The sequence below is a fragment of the Emydura macquarii genome, unplaced genomic scaffold (assembly GCF_026122565.2).
Source record: "Emydura macquarii macquarii isolate MOO-44397 ecotype Brisbane River unplaced genomic scaffold, CSIRO-AGI_Emac_v2 contig_1644, whole genome shotgun sequence".
NCBI lineage: Eukaryota > Metazoa > Chordata > Testudines > Chelidae > Emydura > Emydura macquarii.
In genome coordinates, this window is record NW_027131781.1 from 18,800,278 (window position 1) to 18,827,197 (window position 26,920).

At 38.4% G+C, this 26,920-nt stretch overlaps 1 protein-coding gene across 3 annotated transcripts in view; it reads right to left on the minus strand.

The window, feature by feature from the left end:
- Positions 1 to 1,667: 1,667 nt before the first annotated feature.
- The window catches only part of SLC12A1 (solute carrier family 12 member 1), a 58,239-nt gene continuing 32,986 nt past the window's right edge, over positions 1,668 to 26,920 (minus strand). For all 3 annotated transcript variants that reach the window (XM_067555808.1, XM_067555807.1, XM_067555806.1), the window contains 12 exons: positions 24,165 to 24,264; positions 23,963 to 24,074; positions 21,798 to 21,938; positions 19,720 to 19,826; positions 18,497 to 18,579; positions 15,187 to 15,330; positions 12,098 to 12,229; positions 11,759 to 11,870; positions 9,881 to 9,967; positions 7,242 to 7,377; positions 4,120 to 4,187; positions 1,668 to 2,769 (listed from right to left, as the gene is read on the minus strand). In XM_067555808.1, the coding sequence (XP_067411909.1) occupies positions 2,634 to 2,769; positions 4,120 to 4,187; positions 7,242 to 7,377; positions 9,881 to 9,967; positions 11,759 to 11,870; positions 12,098 to 12,229; positions 15,187 to 15,330; positions 18,497 to 18,579; positions 19,720 to 19,826; positions 21,798 to 21,938; positions 23,963 to 24,074; positions 24,165 to 24,264 (1,358 nt within the window). In that variant the 3' untranslated portion in view covers positions 1,668 to 2,633. The remainder of the gene's footprint in view (positions 2,770 to 4,119; positions 4,188 to 7,241; positions 7,378 to 9,880; positions 9,968 to 11,758; positions 11,871 to 12,097; positions 12,230 to 15,186; positions 15,331 to 18,496; positions 18,580 to 19,719; positions 19,827 to 21,797; positions 21,939 to 23,962; positions 24,075 to 24,164; positions 24,265 to 26,920) is intronic.

Genomic DNA, 26,920 nt, shown 5'->3' on the forward strand with positions numbered 1-26,920 from the left:
TTATTATAGAGACAAGATGAGTGAGGTTGTATCTTTTATTGGACCAATTTCTATTGGTGAGAGAGGCATGTTTTTGAGTTTACACAGAACTCTTCTCCCTGCTCCATTTGTGTTCTGTAATCTGGGAGACTCTGCTTCTCTTGGGGTGTTTGAGCCTCTCTCCATGTGAGCTGGGATGTGGGGGAGGATGTCTGAAGGTAATGCAAATTTAAACATCAGAAGCCCAGAAAATGACTAGTTAAAATACACAATACCCCAGGGAGAGTGGACAGGATTGGCCAGAGTGTGGGGTTAGGGGCCTGGTTTAAAAGGAGTGGGCTGGGTGGGCCTGAGACATGGGTGAAGAAGCCTGGCTGAAGTAGGGGCAGGAGTCACAGCTGCAGATGAGTAGTGGGAGTGAGGGGCCCAGCTCAGGGTACCACTCAGGCTACATAACCCAGGTAATGTGTGGCTCTGCAGTAATCTGCTGTCTGTGGTTTGTGTACAGAGCAGTGGAACAGAAGGCAGGAGACAGCAAGGAGCTACATCTTACATGTTAATGGCTTCTGCAGCGCCCAACTAATGGCTTAATGGGAAGAGGAGGGAGAACTGGGACTGTTGGGAGCGGGGGCTGCATGTTGCAGGGACAGGGGGTGAAGAAGGAGAGAGAGACACAGGTCTTCTTACATGCTTAAAGTTACTGTAACCATGTTATGAAACTGTGAAATAGACCATGAATGAAATTTCTCTAACTGGCCTTGTTAGCAACTACACCTTGCAAGCATTTCAAAGTATGACCATTATCCCCAGTCCACTGTAACAAAACGTACAGAAGCAGGGAGGAGCACTTAGGAAGCACATAGCAACCATGTGGCCAAGTGTGAAGATCACTGGACTGGGACTATTACTAGCTCTGCCACTGACTTGCTGGGTAACCTTGGTCACCTCTCTATGCCTCGGTTTCCCATTTGTAAAATGGGGATAATGACGTAAAGTTCTTTGAGATTTACTGATGAAAAGCACTATATAAAAGCTAGATCTTTTGATTATTACCTATCCACAGAAGCGTATCAACTGCAAATCTAGATGAGAATTACAAATGCCTAACTGAGCACTAACTCCTACCAACAAACATTTCCCTTTCTGTTTAAAAAAACTAGGAAACTAAATGTCAAAAACCTTCATTAAGGCAGAGTTAAGGATGCCCAAAACGTTCGTGTCCTTCCAAAACATCAAATTCAGAAAACTCAAATTTTAGAAAATGAGGAAATGCAAAGTTAAGGTGTATGTCCACGTAACCGTAACTCTTCCCTCTTTGAGTGATGCTTCAATATGTTCATACTCACACTCTGCCTTAAAGTGGGAAGTGGTTGTTAAGTTTCAAAAGTGTGGTATTCTGTGTAGGGCCAGTGCAGGTAGCTCCTTTACAGTGAAAAGGCACAGTGCAAGTGTGTGTGATATGGGTTAAACTAACCATACTTTTTAGTAATTTGTCGTTTAAATATTAATTATACATATTTTCCTGTCTCTAATGGAAATGAAATAGCCTATTTTAATGATAATGCATGAGATAATGTATTAGTGTAATATTCCAGAATATACTATAGAAACAAATTTCACACAGATAGATTAGTGGACTTCAATTATTTATTTCAAGTTAAAATGTTTAACAGATCTTCTTTAGAAAGCCCAACAATTAAAGGAATAATCTCTTTTGACCAGGAAAATTAAGACATTAACTAAAGAGTAAATGTTACATTTATTTTATACGTTTTTTGCAATTTACCAAATCAGTATAGAATGTGATCCTTTAAATCATATGAGATTATACATTTGGGAAAACCATAATGTTCATAACAAATCTTAACAAAATGTTACTTTAGTATTTCATTAACTTTGCTTAGAATTCTATTTCATAACCATATGTGATTATTGCAATTATAAATATAATTTAGTTCCATACAATTGTTTGAAAATTCATGATCAGCTATTATGTAGAAACTAATTTTCCATAATTCTAACTTTTCTGTTTGTCAGCTAGTTAGTTAGAAACTGTTTGCAAATAATGCCTTATGAGTAACTGGCAAATATATTTGGTAGGAGTCAAAAATAGATGCATACATTCAAAGAGACAGCCTATGTGTTTGGACATAGTACATTTTTATATAATCAGTAATTTGAGAAATGATATAATTGGGAAACGTACCTTAAACAGGCTATTATAAGATATATACCTACTACATTAAATTATCATTTTTAGTCAGATGCGGTGAAACTCTAGAGATATTGTCAACATGGATCTACTTTATTGTCATTCTCCTTTGTGTATAGCTATCAGCAGTGATGTCAGCACAGTTCTGAAAGTAGTGTTTGTTTACATATTTTTCTGCCCCTCCTATTGGTCTGTTAATTGTCTCTACAGCAGCAAAACCCAAAGCATTTTAGATTCTATATAAATTGTAGCTTTTTAATTTTTGGTGACAGATATGTGGCACATAGGTGTTTTTTAAAACAGGATATTTATAATTTGGAGGACATTCTCCATCAGTAGGTCACATTCTGGGTCTAAACTACTCAATAGTGTTGTGTAGCATTGTCTTTAAAAATACTTGTGTTGAAATCGAACATATTCTATTCTAGGTATTTATATTTTATTAAGAGTAGAAAGTTAGTACATTTTTGTGGTTGCCCCTGACTAGTAAGATTGGAGGCAGGTTCCTTGAGAGAATTTCTAACCAAGCCATATACAGGTGATCAGACACTACTTCTTTTCTCGCCACTGGCAAGCTCCTATTGAAGTAAAGAGAGGAATAACATTAATGTTATACATATAGAGTAACCCTGATAATATACATTTCAATAAATGCTATCTTGAGTAGAAAACTATAAGCAAGCTGCTTAAAACAATTACACAGCCCAATCATGAACATTCAAAATGTTAATCTTATAATATATGGAGTTTCTCTTAGGCCCTGATCCTGCAAACCTTACACGTGTTTAGTTTTATTAATGTGAGTAATCCCAATAAAAGCAGTGGGGCTGCTCATGATAGTAGAGTTAAGCTTATAAAGTTAAATGTTTGCAGGATTGGGGCCATAGAAATCACAAATTAGTTTTATGCCTAGTTTGATAAGAATCAGAGGAGAGAAAATATAAAACTGACAAATTATATATTCCATGAGCTTTGTATCAGGTCTGTTCTAAATTATTTTATGATCGCTTATTCCTGTGAGATCTGGGTTGTACAAGTATAGAACAATTTTCCATATATACTGCAAATGCAGTTTCTGCCTCCAGGAGACTGTTAGTAGCAGAGTCAGAGAGGCTTATCAAAACAAAACAGTAACTGAAGTTTATTCAAGCACTTAAAGTGTGGTTCTACTCTGAAAAGTGGCTCTTTTAAAAATGGCTTCATGGTTCCATGTGTATTGATTCTTGGTTATTCTATTTGTCAAGTTCACAAGTAAGCATTTTTTCTAATTGTCATTCCTGCACAATCATCAACCTAAACCCTAAAAGTACATCTTTCTGATTCTTAGATCCTCACATAAGATTCTTCAATCTAAATCATACCCTGAGTAAAACCTACACAATTCCATTCTCCTCACTGATTTTTTCTCCAGGCAAAACAGATTGGTCCTGCAATTTGAACCTAGCTAACAATTTCGGTCATGATACATAAACCGAAAAGAGAATTCTCTCTCTCTGTCTTTCTCATGTCAGTTGACTTCATAATGATAACAATAGTCAGAAGAACTCAAAATGGATTTTTTTCCACTATAGTAAGCAGATACAACTTTGAATATGTAGAGAGTAAATTTGTTGGGCATGAAGGTGCCATTTTCATATAATGCTTTTTTCAGAATAGAACCTCATTTTAAGCTACAAAGAACTGTTAACTAAGGATGAACTTCAGCTTTGTCTGGAGAACCAGCACTTGTGCACAGCTTAAGTCCCACAAAAGCCCTTGAAATAGGCTTAAAAGGGACTTAAATGATGCATAGCCCGTGTGCTGGACCTCTGGACAAAAGTGAATTTCAATCTCAGTGAATTAACACACATCTTTCTGTTGCTTATGTCCAAAAATCCCTACATACAGGTTAACATATTCATTTTCTGAGTTAAAATTGTGCAACTTACAGGACAATGAGATTAGCAGCCCTAGAGTGTTCTTGTAAGAGTTCGTTCAAATGAACCTGACGGTAACTCTGGAGGGGAAAAAATCAGATCCCATTAGACAATTTCCTGGGTATGAAAATTGCTCTGTGTGGTTGTGACAGAATGTTACCTTGTATTCACACCATACACATTATTGTAATCTTTGTACAAAGTATGCCTTGTATTATTTGAAAACTCATAATTTGCTGATCAGCATCATCCTGATAAAATATGTGTGGCATATTGCAGGTGAAGTTATAAGATTCCACTGCATGGTGTTAACCAAACTGAGGTTGACAAACTCAGTTTAATCCTCAGTGTATGCTCTGCTTAATTTGCATTTAAGCAGTAAACAGAGTCATCAAGCAGGAAGGGAAACAAAGGAAACTCGAAGAGTTGAGGAAAAAGCAGCAGGGAACATCCTTCCACATAGACTTTTTGTCTCCTGTTACCCAGTGGAAATCTTTTTCAAGAGGTGGACTGAAACTATAAATAGGAGGGAAAACACCCCAAGGGACCCCTCTCTCTCTCCCTGCCCATCGTATTCACTGTACCAGAAGCAAGAAAGGAAGCCTTCATTGGACTCGGACAAGGGATCCTGACCTAAGACATTTGGTCTGTATGAATACTGAAAGCATATGGTGAGAAAACTTTGCTTTGAATTTAACATAGTTTGTTGAGTTAGGCACCAGTAGTATTTTATCTTTATTTTTCTTGTAACCATTTCTGACTTTTATGCCTCATCACTTGAACTCACTTAAAATATATTTCTTTGTAGTTAATAAGCTTGTTGTATCTAACCCATTGTGTTTAAATTGAAGTGTCTAAGAAACTTCATGGGATGGCATGTTGTGTGCAAATTATTTCTATTAAAGAAATAACAGACTTAATACAACTTGTATTCTCCAGGATATCGGTGGGCAATGCAGGACATACATTGTTGGGGGAAATTCTAAGACTGAGGGTGTGTTGGGATCACCCTGCAGTATAACCAACTCTGGTGAGACCCAGAGTGTGTCCCTGGTGTGGCTGGCAGTCTGCAGTTGCACACAGACACCCAGGGTGTGGTTTGCATGCTGAAAGGCTGTTTGTGAGCAGCCCAAGTGGGAACTCCTTCAGCAAGGCATTGTAAGGCATCCACATTTGCAGGGCAGGGGTGACACAGATGCTCATTACTTTGGATTGTACTCTGGTATGTCACAGTGGTGACCTCCCAGAGTTTGAGAAGCCATGTTTTTTAATCAAATATTTGTTTGACTGTGGATTATGGCAGTGGACTATTTATTATGGCTGCTTGGGGAAACACAAATAATCCATTTTCTGCTGTCTGCAGTTGACAGTTTAATATGTTGTTACATTTAATTTGTCAGGTGCCCAGGTATCATATCAATGGGTATAAACATAATTAGGTAAATAAATAAGCCACCTTGCAACCTAGCAGAGATCATTCATTTTACCAAAATTTTCTAGAGCAGCGGTTCTCAACCGGTGGTACGCGTACCACCAGTGGTACGCGGAAGACGGCTCGGTGGTACGCGAGGCAAACCTCGCCGCCGATTTCGCCACCGAATCCCCCCCCCCACCGCCGCCACGGAAGCTCGCCGCTGCCGAGAAACCCTGCCGCCGCCGAATCCCCCCCCCGCCGCCGCCGAGAAACCCTGCTGCCGCCGAATCCCCCCCCGCCGCCGCCAAGAAACCCTGCTGCCGCCGAAAGTCCCACCCATCCTGCCGCCGAAAACAGTCAAACGGCGGCAGGGTTTCGGCGGCGGGCATTGATCCCTCCACGCAACCCCGCCGCCACCGAAAGTGTTCCCCCCGCTTATTTACCAAGTTCCACTCGGGCCAGGTACAGTCAGGTGAAGCGGTACTTGACCCGACTGTACCTGACCTGAGTGGTACTCGGGGAAAAAAAGGTTGAGAACTGCTGTTCTAGAGCACTGATGGTGATATATATGGAGTCAAACTATTATAGTTGTTTCATGGATTTTTATGGACTTTAACAATTTGCATACATGAATACTACGTTGAGATTCAATCGGGATTATATCAAAGTCTGACTGAGTTTCCTAAAGCTCCCAAAACACCACACACACGATAGAGAAGAAAAGAATAGGGAAAACTAAAGTCCATTGGTGCTTAACCACTAATAGGTTTTAAGTTGGGACATCTGTACAGGTCTGAATTTCACCTACAAAGAATTTGGTATATCTTCCTTATCCTAATCCACCTGTTAAATATTCTAGAGAAAGGAAAAAATAAGTAAAATATGGTTCATCTGCTCTTAAGGAATATCCCTTCTCAACTTGAAACCTTGCCCTCATTTTAATCTTGTGTATAATGAGTAAGAATCACCATAATTTAGTTAAACATTTAATCCCACATATGATACCTTAAAGTGCCAATGGTATCTGAATAATTACTAATTTTTTCCTCTTGAATTTTAATCCTGGTTCTCATCTTGGTCAGAGATTTCAACTGTTGATTAACCTCTGAGGTTGAGGAAGAAACCCCTCCAGGTAGTAAACCTAAATGTTGTTGTTGCTGTTCTTATTTCTAGGAGTGTCCCTGCAGTTTCATGTTGCTGATTGTTTCAAATAGGTTTTTATCCAATCCTTTGGGTCCTATGTTAATAACAGAGTCCAAGCCACAAAGTCTGTATTTGGATACAAAGTTTCCCAAATTTAGGGGTGGTTGGAACTAAAGTTCCAGTTTAGGTCCTTCTCTAAATGCTTCAGTAAGTTCTTTCCTGTCCTCTAAATGAATAGATCTCAGCTCTTCAGGCTCCCATCACAGCTAAAACCTTCCATTCCTTCGCTTCATGTAGCAATCCTGATCTGGCCCTTCCCTAAATGAATGTATACCTGCAGAAGTAAATATTTAAAGCCACACTGAGTACTCCAAGTAGGGTCTCTCCAAGAGCTCTGTACAAAGGAAAACAATTTTTCTTATGATTTTTACAATACAAACCCAATTCTTAAAAAAAATCAAATGCTGACACATAGGTAACATGTATATCAAATTCTTAAGTTGATATTTCAGATTTGCTCACTAGTTTCTCCAACTAACTAGCCAGCAATATGTAATAAATGCAGGCAAAGATTTACCTTCTCCTTGAATGCTTCCAGCTCTGCATCCGTAATTTTCCATGGAGTCTCTTTTTTTAATTTCTCAGCAGTTGTTAAATCTTTGCAGCTTTCATGGAGGCGATATGGTTCAATCATCTCTTCAAAGTATTTCCAGCTGAAACAAAAATTATAAAGGAGATCTCACAGCAGGGTACTAACTCATTATTTCACAGATGATTTAGGTGAGGCAGGTCCCTACTGACTGCAGAATTGTAGCTGAATGACTTGCAACATCTTTAAACATTTGGAGCCAAATTATGCCCTTGAATCTATCTCTGCAACCCCACTAAAATGGGTTTATATTGGTATAACTAAGAGCTAGTTTTGGCCCAATATCTCTGCAGTGAATTTACAGCAAACATTGTCGTTGTTATAACATAGCCTGTTTAAGATGCTGAAATGTTTTCAGTGTAAGCCCAAACTGGAATTTATTAGTTACTAAGGCTACATCTACATTAGAAGCGCTATAACTGCGCACTGATGCAGCTGCGCTGCTGTAGCGCTTTTTGTGAAGACGCAGTAAGCCGACAGGAGAGAGCTTTTACGTTAGCTTAATTACTCCATCACCCACGAAAGGCGGTAGCTATGTCAGCAGAAGACGCTCTCCCGCCAACATAGCACTGTCTACAGCCCCACTTAGGTTGGTATAACTTACATCGCTCAGGGAGGTGAATTACCTCTGAGTGATGTAAGTTATACCGAAGTAAATTCTAGTGTAGATAAGGTCTAAGTTTAATAAAGTGCAGGACGTTATGCCAACACTGACCACACACAAACTTTTTTTAGAGTTTTGTAATGTTAGTTAGAAGTCACCTGAGTGATCAGTATACAGCTTTAATGAAATTAATAGCCAGTCTGTGTAAGCTTACCCTAGTGACAGGAGGAAAGAACTTTTATGGCTAAGGCTCTGGAGTGGGACTCAGGCATCTGGGTTCACTTCCCAACTCTGCTATAGATTTCCTGTGTGAGTTTGAACATACCTCTTAATTTCTCTGTGCCTCAATTCCCATATGTAAAATATGACGCCCCCTATCTTTCAGGGGAGTTGGAAAGATAAATTCATAAACAGCTGTGAGGTATTTTGATACTACTGTACTGGGAGGCCAATCTATACAGATAATTTAATCAATTTCAGCAGCAATTTCAGAGCCTAATCTTGCCCGTAATCCATGTGCACATTTTTTAACGAAATCAAAGGGATTTGCACACAGGTTCAGGGAGAAATATGGCACTATTGCAGGTGTCCAGTCATTATATATATTTATTATATGTTATAAATAATGCTGATCTTGCTCATGTGAATGCCAAATATATTTCTCTTTGCTTACTTTGCAAATGTACTTTTGGAAGATCATTACTCAGTTAACACTGGACAAGAGGAAAAGAATAATGTTCTACACAATTCTGGGTATAATTAAAAAGATACCGACTGTGGAATCAAAAAGGGGATGAATAATTTAAATGGCTTTGCTGATTTTTCAGAAATGTAGGTATCAAATAGTAAATCCTTTATATATTCATAATAGTATAATACTCTGCATTTCTATAGTGTCTCCCATCCAGTGATTGTATAAACATTAATGAAACAAGATAAATATTGTTATCACCATTTTACACACAGGGAAATGTAAGCACAGTGAGATTAAGTGATTTGCCCAAGGTTATACCTGAAGTCCAAGATGGTGGTATATGGAACAGAAAGAAAGAAGTATGGTAACAGAAAAGTGTGGAAAATAGGCTAGAGAGCAGAAGGAGGTACAAGTAATCTGTGCAATTTCACAGAGATGGTGGTTTGTTTTAGAAGGGAGGAGGCACATTTACCTGCTGAATTGGGACTAGCTATAATTGGTACTGAAATACGGGATTTCCACTACCCTGCAGGCAATGGATGGGTGGTCACCGTGGGCAGCAAAATATAAGGCTAGAGAATGTGAAGTGGCTGTGAGGGCCAGTAGTTTTCTAGTTTGCCATGTACAGCAAAATATTTAATACTGGAATGGCACTCAGAACATTTGTGGCCAAGGCACTCAGAGATGGAATTTCTTGAATATTACCCATTCTTCATTTCTCCCCTGACTTACCTAGAGAATAAATGTACATAGCTTTTTTAAAAGTGTGTTATGCCTTCATTATATTTGAGTGATAGGAGAGAGCTGTAATGTCCTTCTCTAGGGAAAGGAGCAGTGTGTATGTTCAGCCTGAAAGATAGTGAGCTACCGAATGCCTGGGCGCGGTAAAACCCAGAGGACTCTGAAAGTCTGAGTCAGAGGGGAAGATGAGTCTACAAAAGAACTGCAATCTGCTGAACAGCATGATGAAGTCAAGACCATGGAAACAAAAACGGATATGAAAAGCAATTATAAAATGGTGCCTGTTAAATTCAGTGGCTCATAGCTGTAGGTCTCTAATTAGTCTTGGTATTAAAATTAAGTCTTATTATTACAACATAAAGTGGAGGGCTGTTTGTAGTACCAACCTTTGTATTGTGATTTTTAAAAGATGTTTCTATTAGTGCTCTTGTTTTCATCCTTTGATAATTTTTTTATAATCAGTGTAAAAGAAACAATTCCCAGATAAAGAACTGCAGTTAAATAATGGATTTTGGAAATGTTTCTTACCTCTCTTTGTTGGGTTTCATATTGATGTTGCCAATGATCTTAATGTCCGCATATTTTATTCTGAATTTGTTTAGAAGTGAAGTCATCCTGAAAACAAAGGGGAGAACACTTCATTCCTGCATTTTTAAGTACCTTAAATCAAAGAGTGCTCGTAAATGAGTTAAGTCATTAAAAGCAATAATCTAATATGTTAACTTTTTTATGACAAGTGAATTTATCTGAAATGCTTTAGTTAGTGTTTCTGTTTTCAATTACAGAATTTATATATATATGTAGGTATAAAGTAGGAGTATGGCTATAGTAGAAATGCTATAGCAACACATATGAAGGGTAGACACTTACTACAGTGATGTAAAGGGATTATTCTGTCACTGTAGTAAATCAGCCTCTCCAAGAGGCAGTAGCTAGGTTGACGGAAGAATTCTGGGGCTTAGGTCGGCTTTACTACTACGAATGTAATTTTTCACAGCCTTGAGCAATGTAGTTAAGCCGACCTAACTTTGTAGTGTTGACTAGCTCCTAAGTTACTTAGCTGAAGATCAGTGGGAATTGCATAAAAATACAGAAAGCAAGGGCGGCAGATACCTGGAAGTATGTTTACATTTTAGGGAAAACATTGGTACTGTGATCAAATATTTTAAAAGATTAAATTCTGAAAGGTCTGTCATATACAAAGGAGTATAGGAGAGAATTCTCTCTTCCAGTCAACAGTGCAGACCTCTATCAGAGTTATCAGCGGAACTCCCTGCTTCATCTTTAAATGAAATTGTATGTTTTCTGTGCAAGGTCCAAATCCAGAAGGCAATTGCCAGTCTGAATAGCTAGGCCAGGCTTAAGAGAAATGCGTGATGGCAGTGGAGGAAAGAAATCCTTCCTTTCAGGCCAAGGAGAAACTACAGAACCATTCTGCATAGTTTATCCCAGCTCAATAACTGGATTACCCTCAAGCTTTTCCACATAAGTGGAATAAGCAGCAGCTGTATAACAATGCCACACTGAGTGGGAGAGGCTGCACAGCCCCACTACATGGAATTACACCCATGTCTCTTGTGGAATGTCAGGTATTCAAGTCCTCATAAGAGAATGCAACCAAACCACAGAGCAGCCTTGTCCTGGCTAATTTTCCAACTCATGCAATTAAATCCTTCCTACTTAAATTCCCCTTGTAGTGATAATTGAATAAGTTATTCTTCACTTCCTGTCCTAACCAGTTGCCTAATGATGCTCTGTTGTGTTAAACAGTTACTGAATTCCATTCCAAATTGACTGCATTTCCACAGTGGATGAAATAATTGTGTCTATAGTCTGTAAAGTGCTTTGGAAAGAATGGTGCTGTATAAATTATTATTATAATGAGCTTACATTAGCACTTTCATTTTGTACATGGATGGAAAGCAGACTATATAGCTCAGAGGTCTAGAAAGTTTTAAAACTAAATTTCTTGGGTATAAGCTCTTAAAAGTTTGCACTTGTTAATCACATTTTTGTGTGTTGTCTATAACGTGCATTTACAAGGCTTCATATGCAGTTTCACTACTTAACTAGACAAAATTATGTCAACTCTATAAAACACAATGATTTTCATATTACAGACTAAAGACTGTCATTTGCTGAGAAGGGAACATGAGCTGTTAGGGAGAGAATATGTGGGATGTGATCTTCCTATGCCAGTCATCATTTGCATTTAAGATTAATGATCCCTAAGGCCCTTGTCAAGTGCTAGACATCTCTATGTGAAATATATTTTGATTACTGTCCAAAATAAAGCAAGTTGGACTTGCTCAGAAATGCTAAGGTTACTTCTAGAGGGGACCATATACAAATATATTCATAAGCAATCAAAACTTTAAACAGTGGGGGAAAAATAGGTATATTTACGCTAGTTTTTCATCTTCGATCCGGTTGATCTTTCCTCCAGTGAAGATCCTTAATTTACAATCCTTCCACTTTTTCCTGATAGTCAGAATATAGGGAATTAGGAGTGTTAAACCTGGATAAACATATTAAACCACAGGAAGATTAAATGAGTATGTTGTATGGTAAAAATGAAACCTCCTTTATTTGGCAGTGACATACACAAAATTATCTTAAAATATTTAAGCCAAGTAAAAAAAAACCCAATATAATGTTATCATTTTTATATAAAACCCCAAGTATGTACTTATATTTGGCAACACAAAAATCTTTCTCCGCGTGGTGCTCTTTTGGATCTCTTACCTCCATCATCAAACAGCCACCAAACATCAATTGTACCTTTCCCTTGTTTCTTTTTAAACTGATTGCTGGCTTCCAGCAGCCTCTGATTGAATTCACCCACATGCATTGACTGGATTGTGTTAATGCTGCTATCTGAAATGAGAGAGAAAACTGTATCTTCTTTTCTTTAACTTTCTGATGAATCTGCTTTTAGGAAACGAGGAAAAAAAGAATCATGTGAGTGAAATTTTTCTTCTTCCTGTTTCTTTTTTGGGAATTGGAACCCTTTGGACAAAATAATGAAATGTCTTACAGGGAATCAAAAATGATTAGTGAAATTTTGTGTAATCTCATAATATTTTGTTTTATCTTGTATATTAAACAAAGACTATATAATAGTTTTCAAATGTGGGGTTATGATTTCAGATCATGGCATAAGGTGGTATTTTATTCACTATTAGTTATTATATAGGTAATGTATTGAAATGATTCAGGCCCTAAACCTACAAACATTTATGCATGTGCTTAAACTTATTCACCTAAAGCCAAAAAACCCATAAAACATCAGGAGACATTTTCATTGACATTGTGAAAGAATTCAGTTCAGTATCTCATAAAGACATAGTATGGTGCTTCTTGTCAGTAAGGAGGAATCATATGCTGTTTGTCACATGAGCCTTCTTTGACTTGCAAACTTAAAGTCAGCATGTGCATAAATGATTACAGAATGTTTGTTTGCTTTAGTGTCATTTTGGGGCATCTTTTCAGTTACATCTGTTGGAGGTACATGGACAGTCTTGGTAACATGATTGTTAGACCTCAATACTGAAAATCCTTACTGCAAAAATAAATCATTTTCTGAACCATTTTCTGACTGGGTCAGCATGCATAACTTCCATAGGTACCGACTGGAACTGGAGTGCATGAGCAAATTTGCTCCCGCGTGTTAGTTTTTGTGATATTGGGACCTTATTGCATCAAGTTGTAACAACTATAAAAGGGAACAAGTTATCCATTCTGTGGATGAGATAACCTATTCTAAAATGGATATTCATTGAAACACAGGTAGATAGTTAGTTAGGAAATGTTAGTTAGGAAATGTGTTGCAAACTATGAATCTTCCATAAAATACATTATAGGGTATGCTAAAGGGAGACATGGATAACAAACTAGATACAGAGAAGGTTGAGGTGATATAAAGACCTAAGGGCTTATCAATTCTGGGCTATTTCCCCATGTAGAAAAGCCCTAAGGATAGGAGGAAAATGTAAGCATGGGACATATATATCACCCCAGAAGGTCTTTGTGTTAATTTAAAAGTATGCTTTGCTTCTTGTTGCAATGTTAGCTCTGTCTAAAAATGTACGTTTTTGTCTATATACTAACAATATCTTTTCCTAGTCCATCTTTCTTTGAAGCCAGTAACTTTATTATAGTTTCTCTTCCAATGATTTCAAAGAGACAGTGTCAGAGCAATATTTAAAGTGGAGCAGATAGGCTTCTTTATAGGTTTTGCTCTGATGTATTAGGTTCAGAAGATACTTTGTTCTGTCTTCCAGTGTTTCTAGAGTTTTGACAAGATAATTCTAAAACAATTATTTGCTTTCCTGTGTAGTATGGCATTTATGTTGGGAGTTCTTGCAACTCCAGGAAAATATATTTATAAACAAAATGGGAAGACAGGGATATTTATTAATAGAATATATTTTCATATTTCTGTTTGAAAAATGTGCAGAGCAAAAGTGTGCAATATATATTTCTTTTTATATGGCCAGAAAATAGAAATCCCTTCCAGCAGAAAATTTCAATTTTGCTAAAAGGGCAGTTTCCATTGGAATGATTTTCCAATATAGAATTCCTAACCAGCTCCATTTCCTTTCTGGACTGAACAGAAAAGAGTAGCTGGAGTATGCTATATCTAGTAGCATTTGTTATAAAAGTAAATTCTGTCCTAAAATGCAAAATTAACTGAGCACTGCCAAGTAAAGAATTGATGACATTTTCTGCTATTAGTCTGTGGTATCTTCTTGATATCTTTCGGAGTTGAGTGTATAGCTAGACTATAGACCATGCAGTAGAAAATTCAGAAATATTTTTCTGAATGCAAAAATGGTTTTAGATGGGTCATTATCATAACCTAACCATTGTGAAATGAGAATTTCAATTCAGTAGATATGTAGTAGATTTACTATAGTTCTCATATGGGTTTGATTACATCCCTTATACATTTTAATACTCTAGATCAGTGGTTCTCAACACGGGGGCCACTTGCATCCCGATCTGCACACAGTTGTGTCCCATATGACATCTGCAGGGCCATAAAGATAGTATATATATTCTGTGGATGTGGCCCACATAACACACCGAGAGCTACTTATGTGGCCCACAATGGTAAACAGGTTGAGAACCACTGTTCTAGATCCTATCACACTATGCTACTTACAGTCTGTTTTAATTGTTTCTTAATATGTTATACATTTGCTTTCAGTGCTTATGCATACATTGGTTCGCTCCTTTAGTATGATAGTATACCCAGAACATAGAACTATGGCCATTTTTATTACATATATTCTATTCACATGTGGTTTTTGTGTACATTTTCTTTTGTTCAGTAAAGAATTCGTGTTTGATTGTTCCCTGAATTCTGTGCACAGTTCAACATTTTTATAAAACTTCAGGAAAATGACCTCAGTATAAAAAAGAACTTGTTGATCTGTGTCTGTTCAAACATTTAATAGCCATACCCAATTTTATCAATTAGATTAAAAATAAAAAACAAAGCCATACATTTCATTTGAAAAATGACAAGAGAAAGAAATGAGTTCTGTCATATCAGGTTACATCTTGTATCAGCAAAGGTCACTCTGCACATCATTACACAGTTATCTCAACTAATACATTTATGCTCACGGGGAAAATGTAGTGCTAGAACCCAAGCCCAAAGCATTTTCATACTCCATTGGAACATTTCCCTAATGTGTTGTCTGAATTAAATGGAAGCTAAAATCTAGCTAAAATCAAAGGACGCTATTGTACTTTAGAATGAAGGTATAGTTGTGTATCAGTGAAAGTGTTCTGAAAATGTCCTTTTTTGTCATTTCAGAGCTTACCTTTTTTGGTTACATGCTTTGTAATATTGAGCTTTCTGGCTTTGCTAAAGAATCCACGGATACCATGATTTTCTTCTTCAAATTCGTTATCTTTAATGGTAGCTTCTAATGCCAGCCTCTCCTGCTCCAACTTCTCTAAGTCCTCTGTTAATTGAAAGCAACACTAGAAACTAGTAACACACTAATTTACATTTTAAACGTAATTAAACTGTTGATGGTAATGACATTGAGATAATTATAATTACTGTTGTGATTCTTAATATACTCTGTAAAAATATTGGGATAATGATAATTTTTGTGAAATGATTTTCCTAGTAGGCCACTAGATGGCAGGAAACTGAATTCATCTATGAAAGCTCTAGTTTGAAGTGCACCATACTTATCCATAGAGATTGCATTACTATCAAGTGTTACTCCGTTGCTCTCTGTCTTTAGTTTGCTAGTCCACCAGATCAGAAATAGTAGTATCACTGTACTTTACAGTAACATGATACTTTGGTTTTTTTCTTTCAAGGATATCAAAGCACTTTACAAAAGTTGATTTTGTCCAGATTGGGAAATTGAGACACAGATATATAAAGTGATTTGCCGCATGTATCACATTGAGTTATAGAGTTTAAGGCCAGAAGGTGCCACCAGATCATCTAGTCTGACCTCTTGTATATCACACGCCACCAACACTACTAGCATCTGCCCACTAAACCCAACAACCGAAATTAGACCGTATTTCAGCCAACAGGAGACTAGACTATTATGTGCCACAGGCAGAGAATAAGAGGTACTGAGATTGCTGGCTAAGAACCGGTCTTCTAAGGACCAGTATTTCACTGGCTAATGGAGTCTTCTCATTGACTTCAGCAGCTGTGAACCAGGCTCTAAATTCTCAGTCCCCTTCAGTAATCCCCAGACCATGCTGCCTCCTATATTGAGATGCTCATAGGTGTTTTAGTACTTACTCTGAATATGTGACCACAGTATATATTGAAAATATTACAGTACTTTATCTTGTTGATGCATTTTAAAATGCTTGTTGCAGAGACAGAAGTGTTAGCTAAACGATTCTTTCAGTATAATAATATAAAATATTTCTTCTGTCTTGGAGAAAATGGACTTTTCTCCAAGGAAAAGCAGCATCCACCACTGCTGAATTTATCCACTAGTTAATATGATGTAGGCATTCGTCCCTAGTAAGTTTTTTCCATAAGGAAAGGTGTTTTCATTAGAGTGAGACATGGTGCAAAAGTAATTTTCCTTGGCTGGTAAATTACCTGTGTATAAATATAAAAAATCAACTGCAGCCACTAGAGTTTACTAGCTTGGTTGGTGCTCTGAATTGCTAAAATTTCCTTTAAATTAGACTGCAGTATGACAGCATGGTGCTTGTGTTTATTAGAACATGATGATAACCACTGACACACAGTTATTCAAAACTAAAGATTCCGTTATTCTTTTAAACAGAATGCTGTAATGAATTTAATAGAACATAACATTTCTTTTCCCACTTCCTAGCCTAACGTGTTCGTATGATAAGTATCATCAGCTCCAAAAGCATTTTCAGTGTTGGCTTTTTTACGGTCGATTGTAATTTCTGGTTGCATTTATGTTTCTTCAACAGTTTGCACCCTTATAGACTAGTAAATGTTCATAGTTGGTATTCATTAATATTACTTTGGACTCCTACAGAATGTGCCTTCTCAGAGAAGTTTAAAATAGCAGTCAATTTTTGACTGTTTCCCAAATTGGTAATCGAAGTGGTAGGGATATTAACAGGGAAGTCTGCAGAAGCTGATTCGGAATTTAACGATGTGTTTGGAAGTTGAGTGCTCATCTGCTGTAGTTTTTTTAAAAGGAAGTTCTGGACTCTCTTAATCCTTAATAATCTTAAAAGTGGTTTGCTGTTGGGAGTTACAAAATGAGCTTGCCCACTAAGGGAGATGGGCTTTAGTATTGTGGTTTCTGGTTACTACCGTAGAGGATTCTGCTATCCCACATATCTCCCTTATGTATAATGAATGCATTTTGGAATGTGTATCAACAAGATACTGCAGGGAGAAATGAGAAAGGCAAACCTGCAGCAGGTGGCAGCAAAGAGTCGTCATTCTATTTTATGATTAACTCATATACCCGTTTTCCTATTAGATTTATTCCAATTCATGTTTAACAGAAAAAGAAAAATATTTCATTTTGTGTACAATGGATTAATCACCATGGCTCAGTTGGATGTTTCCCCTTGAGTGGACTAACTCTCAGAGAATAATTCTATTGAAGCCCTGAGAGTTCTTCTGGTGGGGTTTCGTTTGGTATTCTCCTCTCTAAGTGTCCTTGGGAGGCAGTGAGATGCCTACAAACCCTACACATCCCAAGGATGAAAAGAGAAAGTCATGGCAACTGTGTGGATCCAGGAAACCTCTGTACTAAAAGAACCCTGCCTTCCCACCTCCACTAGAACTGTGCACTGTCTCCTTTAAAAAGGGGAGTTGTAGCTTCAAAGGGGAGTTGTTGCTCCATATAGATGCACTAACTTTGTGTGGATTTTGCAGCTGAAATCCACTGGGACACAGGATGGAACAGACAGGGTTTACAGAGTGGCTGCTCCCACAAGTCTCAACAATGTCAGCCTTGTGGAGCTGCCCTACAGCATTTCCCAGAGGAGGGAGTGAGCATACTTTTGAGCCACAGGTCACCCTTGTGTGCCTAATTTTCTACTTCAATGTATACCAAGGAAGGGGTCTCTTAGGACCCCAGTTCTCTGAAGCAATGTGCAGGACCTCTGACCAGTTCTAAGGCCCACCCTTGAAGGCCTTTCTCAGGGCAATACTTGCACTGACTTTTGTGGGAGCTCTACCTCAATAAGGACATTGGCCTGGACTACAAGCTTACAAGTAAGAGGCAGTAGGCAGTTGTGTTGCCCCAGGAGAAGGACAGGAACCAAACTGTGATTCTGAGAATCCCAGTCTCATCCCTTGGACCAGGGGGATTCGAGAAGTAATCTTTTGCTGACACAACTTACTTCTCTCTTTGGGCAGGTATCCTAAACTGCTTTTAGCTCTTTATTTTGTAATGACTAGATTTCAAGCTGACAGCGGACCTTCACTAACATGGAGATAATAATGTGATGCTCCAGCTGTTACACATGTTTTATTGACTCCCAGCTTCTGGATATTTTACATTAAGCTGTAGGTTAACAAGTCATCGAGCAGGACTTTAGCAGATTGATTGGTTTGGAAATCAATGGGAAAATGACAGTTTTAAAAAGAAGCATACCTTAAGAATAGAAGTTACATGCAATAATGATTCCATCGCTACATACCTTGAACTTGGAGGACTTGAGATATATCAAAGCCTTGGCTAATTCTGACAATAACCACGCCAAGCTCAAAATCAAATGCATCGCTGAAAACAAAAATAAAATGATTATGAGCATTTCACACCAGTGGTGTTGTGCAAAAAAAGTGGGTAAATTAACCTAAATTAAATTCCATATTCCCCAAATGACAAATGGGTAAACTCAGTTTACCTGCATTTACCTTTACCTACAGTACTACTTCATATCATACACGTCATGCAGAGCTGCCTAACAGGAAGGCATTCAGAGAAATGGTAATGCTTGGTGGGAGGCATTGTGGGCCACATGCTGTGCTGCGATGGATAAAACCACGGAAGATGAAATGTGGCCAAAACTAAGCGAATGTGAATTTGCAGGGTTCCAGTGACATTCTCCCCTCAAGACAGAGGAGTTGGTGAAAAACAGAGAGGCTGTCCCTGAGGTGGACCTTCCTTTCACATGTCCCTCTAAGTTCCCCCTTGGCAGCTTCTTTAGGAGTTGTGCCAATCTTGAGTAGCTCCTCCATGCTAGTGCCCCATTCCATCCCCTCTGTGCAACAGGAGATGTGCTGACTGAACCAAAAGTAGCTAGTGGGCAGATTTGTAGCTGGAAATTCAGAAGGTCTTAGGAAAAGCACTCCTCAGAGTGGCTACGCCTTGGCCAGAACCCAGCTCACAAAACTGCTGAGCCTCGACCACATGATTCTTGAAGGAAGGGGCTTCCGTAGTCCCTTTGGCCAACAAGGAGAATGCCATTATTCTCTCCCATCCCACAAGCATGTATTTTGGAGTTATATTTTCCCCATCCCTGTACATAGAGAACAAGAAAATGTAATCCTACAAAAGCATTGCTGAAAGCCGTGCAGCTTTCTTATGCAGCTTTGTCAAAACACCTCCGCTGTGGCAGTGATGGGCCTTCACTGTACAGGTGTTACCTGTGGTGCCACAATGGGGATGATTTTGTCATCTGAACGTACATCCTTTAGGAACTAGATGAAACTGGGCTCATTTTCATTCATAAGTCTAGAGGGAGATGGAACTCAGATCTCCAGAGGTGAAAAGCTAGAGCACTAGCCCATTATACCAGCTAGCTTTTCATACTTTCACTTTTGCTAGAAATATTTACATTATCTAAAACATCTTTTCTTTTTAGAAATGCAAAATAATTTGAGTCCACAGAAAATATGATGAAACGAAACCATAACTTACTGTATAACACCTACGTAGTCTTCAATTTGCACAGCTGATGCATGCCTCCAGTCTGTTTTAAATCCCAGCACCAGGGTATTTGGTCTCATCCTACCCAAACCTGAAGCCTAATGATATTAAAACACTGCATGAAAAGGTGCATATACACAGGCCCTTGCTGTAAATGAGAAGTAATGGCAAAAGATAACTGAAGTAATGTTCTGGAGATTCTTAAGATTTGATTGCATTTTGTGAATGTCCTTCATGCCTGTACCCAAGCAAAAAGTAGAAAGATTAGGTCTACATCATTCTAGCCATAAATGGTTTTTAGATGAAAGAAATATAGTTTTGCTAAATTAGCATTCATTTGCATTTCTTCTGATATGCTGTCATGAAAATGGTTCAATAACTTAAAACCAAGAGATAGGTTCATGATGCTGTATGTGTGCTCATTCTAACATAACAGCATCAAGCTTCTGTCTGGTTAGTAACATAAAGTAAATAAACTGGGTCTTGAAGTCCCTTTAAGTACTTGAAGCACTCAGAGGGTGGAGGAATGGCAGTCCTTTGTTTTAAAAGGAGGAATTCTTGTCCCTGTGAGGAGATGATCCAAAACTAGCTGAGCATATCTTATATGCAATAATAATTTGGAAACACCCAGGAAGAATAAGAGGTGTGGCAAGATGTAACATCAGAGCAGGCTTCTTCCAACAAGATGTTCAAAGTGGGTTTTAAGTAGAGATGGGTTTTCGTACTAAAAGCTGGACCCAAATTTAAGAGGTGACCAAATCTAGATCCAAGCTTCCCTGTATTTCCAGTTAATTTGATTAAGTATGAGTGCAAACTAAAAAAAATGCAATGTGTTAGGAACATTTTCTTAGCATACACAAATTCTCCTGAGCTCTTGAGGTACTGCATTTACATATTTTTAATGCTAGTGAAAGGGAAATGAATAGAGCCATGGGAAAACTGTTTTTGTGAATTGTACTGACACATCCATATTGTACACATTAAATGAATAGCTTGTCTTCAAAACAATTTCATACCGATTTCTCCAGGAAACCCTCCCGGAGAACCCTCCCAAACTGCTGAAAGGGAAGTATTTATTTGCACTCATGTACTTGATTTTGATCATGGTATTTTAAAAGAGATGGAAGAAGAAAAGATCATCAGGAGATAATAGTTCTTGGAACCAACAGAAAGAACTCCTGCTTGGCAAGCTATTTTGTACACAAACTCAAGATAAAGTCTCCTCACTGAGCTTTAATACAACAGAAAGATGTATTAACACACTCATTTATTAACACATCATCTCACTCACCACTGCTTTCCATTCAGTGTTAACCTGAATATATGTTACCAATGGGTGACTGTTACCAGAGAACTGACATAAAGTCTTTTGGATATCCATGCTCTTATAATGAGATCCACAGAGTGTTTTACAAGTGAGAATGGTGGGATTCTTTCCCCATGTTTTGCCTCCGGATGTACGCATTTACACGTGTGCATGTGAAAGAGAGGGAAACGGGGAATCCAAAAGTGGGGCCAGTTTAGCTTCTGAAAATGCTCTCTTCAGTGGAGTTAGATTAATTGTAATGGACGGTTTAAAAGCAATCTGGAATATGTTTGGAGTGATAGGGAAATGTTTCAGGGAGTGAATTTTTATTAATTGAGATGGGCCTCGCTCTATTTGCTAAATAAATATAAAACTGATAAAAATATTTTCTGATATGAAATGCAAAAACACTCTGCAGTGTTTAATAGACTGCCTATTACCAAGCAGCCGAACTCACTTGCAGTGCACTGAGTGTAGGCACAGACATTTGTACCGTGCCCTAAAGGCACCTCTGTTTTCATAATAGGGCCTCATTCATTTAGGATAGAATCAGCCAGCTTTGATTCGCAGTTCCATAGCCTGGAAGCACATCTGTTCATGAAGTAGACTATAATACAAACAGAGGTATTCTCAGGACACCCTCTACATTTATAATATATTATCCATATATACAAGACCTTTTAACAAGTAAACAGTAATGCTTGACGTACAGGGAAGCTTTGATGTAATACTCTTGCACGCATTTTGTAAATAAAAAGCTTACTTGAAGGAGACTTTTGACTCCGTCTCTAAAGCTGTCAGCTGCCACCGCAGCATAAAATGCTTTTCTTTTGTTCTTTGTAAGCCAGGCCTGCTTTTTTGCCATGCCACTGTTCATCTCTTTAACACACAGCTTGCGCGGTCCCTGTAGGATACAATAAAATATTAGTAAGAAGACTTTGTTATATACCTCGCACTGTGATTTTGAAGGAGTTACCTAGTCTGATGTATGCGGAAATGGAGGGAGTCAGAAAAATACATTTCCAAAAAGAGCCCATGGAGATTCAGTGCTTGTAAAAGAATCGTGCTGGTAACATAATTCACATTCTATTCAAGAGGACTGAGGCTGTTAATGCTACTTAAATATAGTGATTCTGACAGAAAGAAAGACTACTCTGAATTGTAACATCTTAGAACAATATTGTGATGAAGTATCTCTGAGCAAATAAACTCCCTACCTGACTTGACTGTGTAAGCAAGCCTACAGGAAGGCTCAACAGAACTTAAACAGTCATTACATACCTATTTTCTGATAGTAAGGGCAAACTGGACTTTACTCAACTGGATGCACAAATTCCTTTGTTACTATGTCTTTCCAGTAATCATCTGACAGCTTAATTGGGTAAAATCCAAGTTATATTTGTAGGCATTATGGGATTCCCACTGACAACACATAGCTGTTTTTATCACCAGCTTATTGCTACAGTTATACAAATCACAGAGGTTCATTGTGTCACACTTCTATTACCCACTAAACTAAATTTAGCTTAAATTGTTAGAGAAAGAAAAAACAACAGAAATGCTTACGCTAGCACAATTGACTTGCATTGTGTTCTAGGCAGAAATGAAATCTCCTAACACTATATGAAAACCAATAATATTACAGGAAGATGCCTAACAAGAAAACTTGCTGAAGCCATATTATGTGAAGTTGTCTAGTCTGCACCCACTGAGGTCAATGGCACATCTCCCATCAACTTCAATGATGCACTGTCAGCTCTGTGTACTCATATAGGGCTTGCCTACATAGTGTCTGAGTCCTCACTAGAGGGGTGTAAATTCTAATGCTCACTAGAATATTGCATACTAACAAGTACCTGCTGCCGTGCACTGTAAGTTCTCTGGTGTTTGTTAATGTAAAACTGTTTGAAACGGGACTACTTTAATGTGCATTGGGGAACTTTTGGTCTGTGGCAGCAGGGTCTATGCAGGCCAGTTGTTGTGCAACACACTAGTGCATACTGGAATTTAAACCCCTGTAGTGCAGACTAACGCACCATGAATGGAAGCCCAAAGACACGTTTGAGTTGGAAAGGAGCTTATCTAGGTCTTCTAGTTAACCCTTCAGCAATGTGGTAGCATTGATTTAATTATTACTACAGTAATGCTAGGAGAAGGGTGCATTATCTCTATCATTAGCTCTAATGAGAATGATTCCACAACCTCTCTTTGTAGCTTGTCCCACTATTTAGTTTTTCTTACAGTTAAAAATTTTGTCCTAACATTTAAACTACACTTTTCACTGCTGCAATATAAGCTCATTATTTTTGGTTCTGTCCTAGCTGAAAGACCAGCAGATCCCTATCCGTTTTACTGCATCTTTTCCCTGCATGTAGTTGTAGCTACTTAGCATATAATAACAGAAATGCGTACTTAGGTAGCTCCTTTCTTCAGAAAACTTCAAAGAAGAATCCCTTCCCCCAAAGCGTGGTGGGTAGTGTTATTCTAATATTATAGATGGGAGAACTGAGATACAGAGCAGCAAAGGTCAACACAGCAAATCAGTGGCAGAGCTGGAACTAGAACTTGGGTATTTTGACTACTGTGCTCTGTTCCCAAAATCATGCTGCCTCCTTGTCCCCTCACTTTTTTCTCTAGCCTCAGTGTGTCCAATTTTTTAAATCTTTCCTTGTAACTCTTATTTTTCCAAACCTCCTATCATTTTAGTTGGTCTATGAACTCTGAGACACATCTTAATGAGGCATTAACCAGCAGGCTCCAAATCAACTGAGAGCCTTCTTGTCAAGACATATGACAAAACTCATTGACATGCTCTACACATCAGTATCAATGGGAGCATTGTGTGCCAAATGAGTGCAGAATGGAGCTCTTCAGTGCACACTGGAGAATTTTGCTCTTAATTTTTAGGTTCACATACATTGACCCTACCGTATATACTTGGCAGCAGATGCAGAGACCATTGTTCTTTGTGAATAAATGTGTGATGTCCAACAGAGCAGGTCTTGTCATGGGACATCCTGTTAATACTATGCACTGGGGTCTGGAGGAAGGAAAAAAAGTTACATTTTAAGTGGGAATCTATCTATCTAACTCCAGACTGAGCCATTCACTACTTCCCTGTAAACCTTACCTGAAATTTTTCACATGATCTTCTACTGTGGTTAATTCCAGTGCACTGTCTAATGCATTAACATAATAAAGAGCTTGTGCAGATGAGCCCCAATTTACCTCTGTGTATGACAAAGAAAAACAATGCATATTAAACCATGTTTTTTTCTAAGCTGTTATAGACATCAGCAATCATGTTCTCTATGATCCATAGCACACTGTATTCTATCATGCCCTCATCCAAATAAATGATAGAACAAAATGAAGTTATAGCAATAAAATGAGTGTGTTGGGTGATGCAAATACAAACATACAAATAAATCTTGCCTCATTCTTTGTATGAAAAGCATAGGGAATATTCTTCCTCTGCTTAAGAGATGTTTTGTCTCTGTTCCATTAACTCTCTTCCCTTCTCCCACGTATAAAATGGACACCCCTGAGTAATGCATTTGCATTTGATGTGATATTTCAGCAGAGGAAATGAAGCTGTTAGGAAGGCACATTACTAGCTCCAGTGAGTTAAAACCACATGCTTTCAAAGAAGAAAATTGAAGATAAGGTGCGTCACTTACTGAGACATGCTAGCCAACCACAAGCCCGTTTGCTTTGCTATTGAACCCTTACTATTATAACCTCTTTATAGTGCATGTCTCTGAGACAAAGAATACTGACATGGTAAAGGAACATTTGTATAACAATATAATAAGCCATTGTCCTTTCACCCTACTAACAGCCAACCCTTCAAGGGTGTGGTAGGTAAGACAATAATCCTGCTTCATTCTGGATCTAGGCTTCAGTAAGGATCCAAGTGGCTACTCTGCATCCAACACTCTTGTGCTTGACGGATGTCAGGGGGCAAGAAGTACCTGCTCACCAATGGAAGAAAGGAAAGGAAACATTAGTGCCCTAGGATCTTAAACATAGTTGCAAGAGAACCCTCAAGATTTGGAGGGGACAGGAGCTGTACCCGTGTGCCTCTTAAAGGACCTGCTGGCAAGGTAGCCCATCAGTGTTACCTAAGACTGATTCTAAGACAGAGCAGAAAGGAGAAGCAAGTACTAGGAGTGTGTCAAAGTATCTGAAATAAGATGGGAGTCACTCCTGGGCTTGTGGTGGGGGGACAGGGTGTGGAATGTTACCTTCAAAGTCCAAATGTGAACCTGCAGGGCTTGGTTCATTGTAACTCCTGCAAATTGAATCCTCTGGGTCAGTTCATGAACCAAACCCTGCAGGGATTGCACAGTTCTGCAAATGGCAGGTCTATCTCAGATACCATAGCTATGGGCATGCTATAAAAATCTAGATCAATTTCCCAGCTGTTTGCTGAGATACTCAAGACTGATGGTATGGCAGATTGTGATCATTCAGCTGTAATTAATTACTTTCCAAAAGCTACAGCTTTTTGCTGTGGATATTCTTGTTTCTCACTTATACTGATGTTTGGCTGAAGGAATCAAATCACAAATAAATTATTTCTAAATTCTGCTGTCGTGCTGTATAAATGGGGAGCAATGCCAGTGTAGAATCGGTATTATGTGCAACTTTGTTATTTTTGAATATGGCCTTTTTGGTTGTTTTTTTTTTTTTTTCTTTCCCAAGGTAAGAAAGAATGTCACACCTTTCTGAGTATCACTTAGTTGCCAGTAAAGAATGTAACACCTCATAAGGGTAATTTAGTAGAAGTCATCCTCTCCTGGTGGGATGGAGAAAACGTTTCTATGCAAATGTATGAGCTGCTTTTTCAATCTGAGGGCATGTCTTCATTGGGGAGTTAGCCCAGATGATTGGAACCCAGCATCTGGTTGGTCTTGCCTGGGTGTGAACAGCCACAGGGCAAAGCCCTGCCTCACTTACACCTCTCCTCTTTGGTTCTGCATCACCCTATGCCTGTTGCTAGGACTTCTGGGGGCATAGTCTGTGGTGACTCCAAATGGGGGTGTTAAAAAGCTGAAAGAACAGCTTGGTTCCTTTGCGCAGGTAAGTCTGCTAAGACCAGCTGAGCTAGACCGCTAGCTGCAAAAGCCTGATGAGATGTTTCCTTGGGGGCAGGGAGGGGCTGTTTCTTAAAAATCTCCCTCGGGTGTTTCTCCCCAGCAGAAGGAGCTGGCTGATAGGACCAGATAAAAGAGGAAGGAACTTTTGATCTAGGAATGAGTAATGTAGTTTATACCTCCTAACAAGAGCTGGAGTTTGTGTTTAGAGGATCTCCTTTCTGCTTCCAAGAGGGCTGGATAAAATGTGCCCAAGGGAAAAGACCTTTATTATGGAGCTATGTTTTGGAAATTTTAAAGCAGTATTCTCGTGATTTCTTAGTGATATATTTTTGTACCCACTTGTCCCAAATTCTCTACTACCCACTTTTCCCAAATGCTCTACTACTTTTGGGCCTTTTCTACACACAGAAGTTACATTGGTTTAACTTAAATCAGTTTTAAAAAAACTGGTTAGTTAAACCTATGCAAATCTCTGTGTGAATGCTCTTATACCCATTTATACCAAGTTTATATCAGTTCAGATTTTGCTTGTATATAAGTCAAGTTCAAATTGATTTAAGAGCATCCAAACACAAACGTACATCTGCTTAACTGAATTGGTTTAAAATCATACCTTAAGTTAAACTGGTGCAACTTTGTATATAAACCAGGCTTGGGTTATCCTTTGGCCGCTTGTAATGCCCGAAATACAAAGAGGTTTTGCCTTAAGCAATCTATAGGATTCACTGTAATTCATTATGTTCTGTCCATAGTGCCTGGGGCCTCCGGTCCTACTTAAGGCAGA